Source organism: Brassica oleracea, chromosome C6, assembly GCF_000695525.1.
Source record: "Brassica oleracea var. oleracea cultivar TO1000 chromosome C6, BOL, whole genome shotgun sequence".
In the NCBI taxonomy this organism is placed as follows: Eukaryota; Viridiplantae; Streptophyta; class Magnoliopsida; order Brassicales; family Brassicaceae; genus Brassica; species Brassica oleracea.
This window is the reverse complement of record NC_027753.1, coordinates 908,043-918,726: the sequence shown is the minus strand read 5'-3', so window position 1 is coordinate 918,726 and position 10,684 is coordinate 908,043. Positions and strand designations below refer to the sequence as shown.

General features: G+C 46.5%; 2 protein-coding genes across 2 annotated transcripts; both read right to left on the bottom strand.

Annotated features, from left to right (window-relative positions):
• Positions 1 to 221: 221 nt before the first annotated feature.
• On the bottom strand, positions 222 to 1,781 carry LOC106297147. Its single transcript, XM_013733430.1, has 2 exons — positions 1,673 to 1,781; positions 222 to 1,258 (listed from the first exon to the last, which is right to left on the bottom strand). Exons 1-2 carry the CDS (start codon positions 1,779 to 1,781, stop codon positions 222 to 224), a joined length of 1,146 nt encoding a protein of 381 aa, XP_013588884.1.
• Positions 1,782 to 5,990: 4,209 nt separating this feature from the next.
• On the bottom strand, positions 5,991 to 6,863 carry LOC106297146. Its single transcript, XM_013733429.1, has one exon. It carries the CDS (start codon positions 6,861 to 6,863, stop codon positions 5,991 to 5,993), a length of 873 nt encoding a protein of 290 aa, XP_013588883.1.
• Between the last annotated feature and the right edge of the window lie 3,821 nt (positions 6,864 to 10,684).

The following is a 10,684-nucleotide window of genomic DNA, read 5'->3' as shown; positions in this document are numbered from 1 at the left end:
TTGGTAAAGGATTCAGAACCTCCTCTGCAGCGCACTCTATACTCAAGACTACCCTCTTGACATTGCAAAGGAACTACTGATAGGGAATCTGCATCTGCATTCCTTTTCTTTTTCTTCTTTCTATTCTTGTTCCTTCCCCCAGATTTAGACTTTTCAGTCTCGGGCTGTTCTGAAAGTCGGAGGGTATCGACCGATGCTGAAAACTTCGTGTCAATCAATTCTTAAGACTGAGAGTCGTCTGATTCTGAAGGCTTATTGTCGATCGATTCTGAGGACTGGAAGTCGACCGATGCTGCAACTCTAATGTCGACCGACGCTGATTCTGCTATTGCGGGCTCGTGATTGAGATCAGCTATAGGTCCTGGATCTTCAAACATCTCTATGCATGAAATAAACTTCTCACCTTTCTTCTTCTCCACGGGATCATAGAAGACAGTTTCATCAACATTAGTCAAGCACATCCTATTCTTCTTAAGATCACAAACTGCTCTCACTGTAGCCATGAATGCTTTTCCAAAAAGAAGAGAAGATATCTGGCCAGATTTACTCTTCACGACGTGAAAATCCACAGGGATACTGCAGTCTCCTATCTCTACCTTGACATTCTTGATCATGCCTGCTGAGTTTGCCTTGGGGTTATCCACGAAAGTGAAACTATCCTGAGAAAGCTCCATCTTGAATCCTAATAAATCAGCAGTGTCTATAGCCATGATACTTACTGCAGATCCAGTATCACAGAGGGCGTTTGTCAAGGTGTGATCATGTATACAGCATGGAATCAAGAACTTTCCAGGATCTTGTTCCTTCTTTAGAGTCCTCTTAGGCTTACGCCGGACCTTGTTGAGTAACATCTCAATGTCCTTATCCGTCTCTCTGCTCTCTCTGAAGAAATTACCAAGTCTGTACTTATAATATGCATCCTCGAAAGACATATCCTTAGGAACTCTCTTCACCTTCTTGTGAAATCCATCAAGTTCCACTTTGTTAACTTCTCTCCTGAGGTATTTAGGAATAAATACTTTCCTAGATTTGACTCTTTTCTCACTTTGAACTCCTTCTATTGTTTCTTGCTTTTCCATTGAAGGTTCGTATCCATCCCATTGGCGTTGATCGATCTCAATGAGAGAAGTTTCATCTAGTGTTGATTGTTCTTGCTCTGGTGCTTCTGCAAATTGCTGACTTATCTTCTCTGTTGTCTCTAAGCAAACTAATGTCTGAGATGGATTTCTAGTGGCATTCAAGCGGTGTGCATCAAGATCTGGTAAACGCACTTGATATGGTGTGGATGGATGATCAGTACTCGGCTGCTCTCGTCGATCGATGCAACAATGTTGCTGTCGATCGATTCTTTCTTGTTGTTGTGGATCGATGCGCTCATGTTATTGTCGATCGACTTCCTTTAATTTAACTCGAGCTCGGGTGGGAGGATGTGGGTGTCGAGCGGCAAAGTCGGAGTGGCTCTGAATTTGAACAATCTTGTCCGATCCCAAAAATAGTGTCGATCGATGCTTGTCTGATGGTGTCGGTCGACTCTCAAGTGATGATGTCGATCGATGCTCAGTCGTTGGTGTCAGTCGACACCAATACGAGCTGCCTATAGACATAGAACTTTCGACTAGAAAAACATCTTCTTCCATCTTCTCCTGCTCAAGTATTTCCCCAAATCAATTACCTAAGATGTCATCAACCATGTGTCTTTCAGCTTCCACTGCATTCTCTTTAATTAGAGCTTCTTGCTTCCTAACAGCTTCTGCAGTCTGAGAAGCTTGGGTGTATAGCATCTTAACACGGGTATCTAAGATTTCTAATCTTCCATTCAGCTATTTGCAGAGAAAATCCAAATGCTGATTCATATTCTTAGTCATCTCCTGCTGATCTTTCAAGAGCTCCTCCAGCTTAAATTCAATCTCATCTAAATGGCGCTGATCCTTATCCTGGTACATAGCTTGATCCACCAATGAGACTTCATGTATAGAACCAGTCTCAGCCTCAATGATCTTACTGTCATCCTTCACAGCAGATTTTATCCTGTGCATATCTAGATTTTTGGCACTGTTGCTAGACACCAAGTTCTCAATCAATCTCTTAGCTTCCTTAGGGGTCCTTGTCTCAAAGTTTCCTTCGCTTGCAGTATCCAGCATCACACGATATTACAGATCAATACCCTTGTAGAACTTCTTCAACACCTGAACCTCCGTAAAACCATGATGTGGACCGTCCCTTTGGTATCTCATGAACCTCTCCAAAGAGCTTTTGAAAGCTTCTGTAGGTCCTTGGGAGAATGTCCAAATTTTATCTCTTATCTCTTGAGCTCGTGCTTCACCAAAGAATTCACGCAGGAACGCCTTTTGGATGTCAGTCAAAGATGTAAGAGATTCTGGTGGTAGTTGCTTAAGCCAATGCGAAGCTTCTCCAACAAGTGAGTGTTTAAAGAGCTTTTAAAGCAGGTAGTCCTCAGGGACTCCATCCATACTGATAGCAGCAATAAGAATCTCGAACCTATCCAGATGGTCCATAGGATGCTCGTGAGATAACCCAGAGTAGGGTATCTGTGCCACTGGCATGTAATACTGTGGCTTCAGCTTGAAATTCGGTATATGATTCTCTGGAAGGCGAATGGCTGAACTGTTGGCGTAGCATTCATCAGGATTGTTGTAGTCAGCCAGTGTCCTTGGTGGAGCAGCCTCTTCTACAGGTTGAGCAGCTCCTGTAGCATCAGTATCAGGGATTACATTCCCCTGACCGTCTAGTTTCTGACCAGTTACATTACGCAGATGACCATCCTAGTCATAAAGGTTTCCATTCTCGTCCTGTCTGAGAATAACAATCGCAACCATGTTTCGCGAACGAGGATCGATCGATGTACGCGGTGTAGTATCGATCAATGTCAAACGATGTAGATCGGTTGGCGATGAATGCCGGGTATCGGTCGACGGTTGGGTGCGAGAATCAGTCGACGTGAAAGCTGCTGCGTCGAGCGATGTGGAACGAACGTTGGTCTTTGCGGATCGTGCGTTCCAAGTGAGCAGTATCTTCTGAGAATAGCAGGTGTTTGTCCTTGTTGCTTCTGTAACTGTTGGGCATGCACCTGAAAAGAGAAGAAATTTTTTTTTGTGTCAGAATGGGGGTAGATAGAAAAATAAGAATCAATAACACTAAATCTAATGGCGATCAAAGCTCCCCGGCAACGGCGCCAAATTTGATATCACTCAAATTACCCTAAGGAATGATTTATACTCTCTCAAATAAGAGGTCTAGTTGTAGTACGTTTGGATCGAATTCACAGGGAGCTAGGGAACCTATTAGATCTAATAGTTATATGATTAAGTTAGGCTAATAGTTTATAAAGTAATAAATAATTATTGCAAAGCAAGGTGAACAAAGTATTTGTTCGATTGGTTGACTGAGGTTGTAAACAATTAGGAGAAATAGCTAGACATTGGGATTTATCAATCAGGAGATTCAAAACTACAATTCAAGGATGCTAATGGTTTATAGATTAATTCTAGAACTCGATATCTAATATAAAAGACAGCCAGCTCTCGCCGTGAGTCTAATCTATTGACTAAGTTCAGTGTTTCTGCATTCGCATGTCAACACTGATCGAGCATCGATCGATGCTATGGTTTGAGCGTCGATCGATACTACGGTACAAGCGTCGATCGATGCTTTGGTATAAGCGTCGATCGATGCTGCCTTAGGCAAGCGTTATCGATCTGATCGATTATGTTCAACTAGATTCCTAGACCAACTCTCGTATGCACCTAGGTATCTAATCCAGCAGAGTTCGGGATCCGTTAATTGATTGCACTCTCGTGCCTCTCAATTGTCCTATGATTCTAGGTTCAAGCAATTAGTCACACTCTCGTGGTTTTCCAACTACTCTAGATCCTAGTATTACAAGCTATCCTGATGTAGAGATCTTTAGATATCCTAACAATCATATAATTCAGAAATTCATTCAAAACCCTAGAAATTCCTAAACCTAGCAGGTGGATCTACTCATGCATGATGTTTGTCACAGAAATCATAGATGAATAGAAATAACATAAAATATAAATAAAACCAAAACAATGGAGTTCCAAGAGGACTCTGAAGGAGTTCCTCTCTTGTTTCCTAACCTAGAACTGCGAAATATAAAACTTAGTTTCAACAATGGCTTAGAAAACACATAAATAGTCGTCCAAAGATATTATGGTAATTTGGGGTTGCTTCTGGGCTTCAGTCGGTCATAAATTACGCTCGGCCCGCATTCTGGCATCCATATCGATCGATATCATGGAATCTGCATCGATAGACATACGTAAACCAAGCATAACTTCTGATACAGGATGCTGATTGACCTCAAACCAGTGGCATTGAAAAGGTAACTCAAAGTTCTATCTTGTGGCTCAATCTAACGGTCGGAAGGTCTCCATCCATAACTAGACATCTGACGCGTCTATGCAGCTCTGCACTCAAAAGGCTCCAAAAGACACCAAAATCACCACTTTCCTCCAAATCGTCTCTGAACCTGTAAACACTCTAAATAGACTCTATATAGTTGTAATTAGTTATTAAAACACTTATAGACCATGGCTGAAAACGAGTAAAATCCATGGTCTATCAAGCTACTTCTGCAGGAAGCCACTATCAGACTTAGAGGATGCTGGTATGGGTGAAAACCCAAGTGCCAGGCTAACGCTGCTTTCCACGTCTGGAGAAGCAGGATATTATAGGGTGCTCCCAGACTTTTGCATTTTTGCTCCCTGCTATCGCAGTACTTTTGCAATTATACCTTGTGTCCTCTGTATTATTTAGCACGTAGCGTTTTAATACAGGTACTTTCCACGTTTGGGTATTTATTTTAGTTTGGGACCCCGATATACCTGAGGCTATACAAGGGTTTTAGGTAGTTTTGACGTTATACTCGGGCTTGCGCGGACCCATTCCTACCTTCTGTCTCATACCCGTTTTGTTTTTCTGTGGTCGTACCACTTTTTCATTGAGGGTTGGCCAGGATCGGAGGTCGCTTGGACCTGATCCAGCTCGTTTGCCCCTTTAAGTATTATGATATTCCTACAATTCTTTTATAGTCGAAACTATTTATTTGCATAAGCTTTGTCCGGAAACATTTCAGCGTACAAAGGAGTAGGAAAATATAATGCTTAAATAATAAGTAATAAAAATCATGGTCCGGAGACCGTACAAGACATCAGCTTGCGAGGTACCCCGGTGGTTAGGCCATGTTTTACCTTTGTTATGTAGCTCGTAGGATCTGTTTCGCTATTTGGATGAGTTCCCCTACTGGAGGATTCCTCTTTCTTGCTGCGGTCCCTGGCGGCACTCCGTGGTCGGGACCAGTCCTCTGGGTTCTGTGGACCCATCTGCCGCTTTCCTCCTGGGAGGTGGACTTCATGCCGGTTTGTTAAGGATTGTAGAAGTGTTTCCTTGGCGTGTCATCCCTCTCTCCATTGCTCGGTACTGCTTCTCCCTTGGTCCCGGGGACCGTGACCGAGACTTGTCTCGTGCCCCAGCTTCTGTAGATTCTCTTGCTATTGGGGATTCGCGACAAGTGTTTCCTGGTGATGAGGGTTTTCAGCACGGCCATGAGATGGGTAGTCGCATTCATCCACCAGAGCGACCAGATTTGAAGAACTCTGGCTTGGCTATACATCTTTGTTCTCCGTTGGCAAGGTACCCTCTTCCCCAGATCCGTCCGGTATGATTTCAGAGGAGGTCTCCTCACGTTGCTTATGCCCTGCTTCTTCAATTGCGAGACCATCGGTTGGTAGCTGGGGTGGAGGACGAGGATCTTGCGAGGTCCCTGTCTTCTGAAAAGGTACCGCTTTGGAGGACCTTGAGTGAGACCATGTAAAGCAGTCGATACCGGTCCTTAGGTGGTCCTTCACCTGATTCGGGGTCCGCGTCCTCTGAACCGATCGCCATTCGCCAGACCTCTTGACCTCTGGTCCCTGGGTTCGCGGGACCTGACATTTCTTCTGTAATTGCTATAAGACCTTGGTCTTCCCCTTTAAGGAGGTTTGGTAGCAGGATCGAGAATTCTCCTGATCTCCTTTGATTATTCTGATGCCCCAGGGTGTAGGGAATTTCACCATTTGATGAAGGGTTGAAGGGACTGCTCCCATGTCGTGAATCCAGGGTCTTCCTAGGATCATGTTGTATGCTGATTGACTGTCGACGACCAGGAACTTGGTAGACATGTTGATCCCTTCAGCGTACACTGGGAGAGTGACCTCTCCAGCTGTTTGCTTGACTTCGCCGCTGAATCCGATGAGTGGAGTTATTTTACGCGTCACGGCGCTCTCCTCGAGCCCTCGATCCTGGTAAGCAGTCTGGAAAATGATGTTGCTGGAGCTACCATTGTCCACTAATATTCTTTTTACCAAGCAGTTTTCTACGGTGAGCGAGATGACCAGGGCATCGTGGTGGGGAGCCATGATCTTCTCCTGCTCCTTAGCCGTGAAGCTTATTTCGTTGGTACATAGGAGAAACCGCTTTGGTTTGGTTGTCTCCAGGCCGTGCTTGGCATTGCGGGTGCTTTTCTTGGCAGATGCATGACTCACGCCGCTTATCTCTGAACCTCCAGATATGACATGGATAACTCGGTCCTGGCGGGGTTGTGAGGCGGGTATAGCTCCAGCGGATTTCGCCGGCACCTCTTTATTTAGATGGTTCTTGGCTTTCTCCGAGAGGAATTCCCGGAGATGCCCCTTTTGGAGTAGTTCATTGACCTCGATCCTTAGAGCGACGCAGTCTTCAGTTTTGTGAACGTGGTCGCGATGGAAGTCGCACCAGAGGCCAGGGTTCCGGAACGAGTCAGGTGCCTTCATCTTTTGAGGCCATTTGACCTGTTGGCCCATACGCCTCAAGACTTTGACTAGCTACGGTGTGGATATCGAGAGATGGGAGATGTCGGGCCAAGTGGATACCGACATTCCTTCTCCCTTTTCCAGGGGTCGGTACTGGAACCTGCCCCGGTTTCTGTTCCTGGAGTCCTTTGTCACTCTTTGGGAGGATCTTTCATCCCGATTCCCTCGATCCGATCAGGCCGACTTTTGGTCCTGCTTTGGCTGGACCTTAGCGCGGCTAGCGACACCTTCTTCCCACTTAACTTGTGCCCAGGCCCTGGATAACACGTCTTCCATGGTCTTGCATGGATACATTGTTAGTTCTTTGTAGAGGCCCCCGTCTGGAAGCAGGCCCCTTTTGAAGGCAGAGATCGCGGTAGGAATACTGCACTCGGGAACTGCCACCTTTTCTTGGTTGAAGTGGGCTATGTAATCTCGCAGGGGTTCTACCCGATGCTGAAGAATCTCGTAGAGACCGTCTGAAGTCTTCTCCAGGCTCTTACTACTTGTGAATTGCTCCACGAACATGTCGCTGAGGCTCGCAAAGGTGGATATGGACCTGGTGGGTAGGTTGATGTACCATGTAGGGCATGTCCGATCAGAGTGGAGCCAAAGCCTTTGCACATTGTAGCCTCGCGGGATTCTTTTGGAAGCGCAACCGCGAGCATCCGTTGCTTGTATTGAGCGATATGATCGTCGGGGTCGCCTGTGCCGTCGTACATCTTTATGCTGGGGAAGGAAAACTTCCTAGGAATCTCAACCGAGGCGATTCCTTCCACGAAAGGGGTATCCGCGTAGGAGTCCGGGTTACTCCTTCGGATTGGGGGAGCTACTCCTGGTAGGCGTTCCACCATGGACTGCATGGCGTCGAATCTTTTGGAGAACATCATCTCGAGATAGGCTGTAATAGAGGACTTCATCGCTGATATTTTTTTCAGGCGTCTCCTTATCAGATTCTGGCTCGGAATCACTCTCCTCCAAGTTGTGGACTTGATGATTCTCGGCCCCTTCACGCGTTGCCTCGGCTACGCCTGACCCAGGAGGTGGATCGGTCGTACCTTCTCTAGAGTTAGGAGTATTTAGGTTCCCCATCGGTCGAACCTGGGTGTTGAAACGACGCTTCTTGTTGCCTGCGATGCTGCGGGCTTGGTTTTGATCCCGGAGGACCGTATTCTCTGACTGCAACTGGCTGAGCTTCTCGGCGCTTTGCTCCAGCTGTTTAGAGTGTTCGTCGAGTTTCTTCTTCAGATTCTGGACTTTTGAAAAGAGTTTAGGGTTTTCCTCGGTTGCCTCCCGAGTTTGGTTCATCTCGGTTATTTGTCTCTGCATGCCATCAACTTGCTTCTGAAGTTCAGCTACCCTTTGAGAGTCATCGGATGGCTCGTTATGCTCGTCCACCGTCATCGTCACGTAGTTTGATTACTCCCCTCCTTCTTGCGCCAAACGGTTAGGGGATTTTTGTGTAGGCTCTTTTAGAGTACCATGGAACGATGGATAAGCTATGTAATCGTATCTGTTTTTAGTAGGTTTGTATGTTTCGTGATGATTTGGGTAAAGTAATAAGAAGATAGGTTTAAAGAAACGTTTTATTAGGTAGAACAAGCGAGAGTACACAAGGTTACAAAGTATTAGGTAAGAACCCTAATTCTAGCTGTCTAACCTTATTCTCTAAGCCTTCTTCCCACTTCACTTGTGCCCAGGCCCGGGATAACACGTCTTCCATGGTCTTGCAGGGATACATGGTTAGTTCTTTGTAGAGGCCCCCTTCTTGAAGCAGGCCCCTTTTGAAGGCAGAGATCGCGGTAGGAATGCTGCACTCGGGAACTGCCACCTTTTCTTGGTTGAAGCGGGCTATGTAATCTCGCAGGGGTTCTACCCGATGCTGAAGAATCTCGTAGAGACCGTCTGAAGTTTTCTCCAGGCTCCTTCTACTTGTGAATTGCTCCACAAACTTGTCGCTGAGGCTCGCAAAGGAGGATATGGACCTGGTGGGTAGGTTGATGTACCATGTAGGGCAGGTCCTATCAGAGTGGAGCCAAAGCCTTTGCACATTGTAGCCTCGTGGGATTCTTTTGGAAGCGCAACCACGAGCATCCTTTGCTTGTATTGAGCGATATGATCGTCGGGGTCGCCTGTGCCGTCGTACATCTTCATGCTGGGGAAGGAAAACTTCCTAGGCATCTCAACCGAGGCGATTCCTTCAACGAAAGGGGTATCGGCGTAGGAGTCCGGATTACTCCTTCGGATTGGGGAAGCTACTCCTGGTAGGCGTTCCACCATGGACTGCATGGCGTCGAATCTTTTGGAGAACATCTTCTCGAGATAGGCTGTCATAGAGGACTTCGTCGCTGATATTTTTTCAGGCGTCTCCTTATCAGATTCTGGCTCGGAATCACTCTCCTCCAGGTTGTGGACTTGAGGATTCTCGGCCCCTTCACGTGTTGCCCCAGCTACGCCTGACCACGGAGCTGGATTGGTCGTACCTTCTCCTGAGTTAGGAGTATTTAGGTTTCCCATGGGTCGAACCTGGGTGTTGAAACGACGCTTCTTGTTGCATGCCATGCTGCGGGCTTGGTTTTGATCCCGGAGGACTGTATTCTCTGACTGCAACTGGCTGAGCTTCTAGGTGCTTTGCTCCAGCTGTTTAGAGTGTTCGTCGAATTTCTTCTTCAGACTCAGGACTTCTGAAGAGAGGTTAGGGTTTTCCTCTGTTGCCTCCAGTTGGGGTCAAAAACGGTTATTTCGAAATCAACGGCTATGATTATTTCTTATTCACGGATTTCTCGCAAAACATTCACTGAAAGAAAGATCGGAAGTGAACGAACGAGCGAATCCCGCACAAAAGCCACTCGCCGGAGAGCTGAACCGTCACGCGGGCAGCTCGCCGGTGAGCTCAACCATCACGCCGATCAGCTCGCCGGCGAGCTGAACCACCGTGTGGTTGCACTCGCCCGGCGAGCTCAGCCATAGTGCCGGTCAGCTCGCCGGCGAACTGAACCGTCGCGTGGTTGTGTTCGCCGGCGAGTTTGGCCGTCACGCGAGTCGGCTCGCCCGGTGAGCTCGACCTGATCCCGGCCTGTCCGACGTACTTTGACTCCCGTATCTTCCGTATAGCTGTGATATCCGACCTTCAGGACCATATACTTCTCGTTTCGTTTTGATTAAAGTTATTCTAGAAGTTTTATGACCAAAACCGAGAAATCGTATAGACGCCAAAAGGCCTAAGAATGGTCCGCAAGGATCCAGACTGGTCTAGAGGCCCATCTACACTCTCATAAGGGAATCGAGCCCATAAAAGTTATGACGGTTTGTCCTAACTCGCAGAAATACGATAAATGTAAAGATTCAAGGATAACTATCAAGATCGTCGAAAAATGGAATATTTCTGAAATAGATAGACTTGGGCCCGAAGGCGAAGGATGGGCTACCGACCTAGAGCGACTATATAAGGAGAGAAGGAGCAGAAGAAAAAGGGATCCGAGAATTTAGACTTAGAGAACTACTGCTAGCTTAGAGAACTTAGGGCTTAGGTGGTTAGACTAGCACAACAAGGCTTAGGACGTCTTGACCACCTCTTGTCCTGTTGTTCCGATAGTTAGCATATCTCTACTCCTCTCAGAGAAAATCTTGTATTCATACTATTCAATAAAACGCCTTTGAGCGATTATCTATCTTTTTATCGTTCTAAAGTGATTACGCAGAGAATTCGGACCTTCAAGGAAAAACGGGTTCACTCGGTTTTCCTCGATTATTATTTATTAAACTCGACGGTGTGAATTTCGGTTCCCACACTCAGGGATTCGCGTATCTACGAGGTCACAAAGGAGAGGGGG

What these genes read in the sequence shown, in the direction of transcription:
- LOC106297147 (XM_013733430.1), bottom strand. Translation starts at nt 1,781, where the DNA reads ATGCTATACACCCAAGCTTCTCAGACTGCAGAAGCTGTTAGGAAGCAA. An exon ending in CATGGTTGATGACATCTTAG is followed by an intron (nt 1,259 to 1,672) that starts GTAATTGATTTG and finishes TGCGTTTACCAG; the next exon opens with ATCTTGATGCACACCGCTTG.
- LOC106297146 (XM_013733429.1), bottom strand. Translation starts at nt 6,863, where the DNA reads ATGGGCCAACAGGTCAAATGGCCTCAAAAGATGAAGGCACCTGACTCG.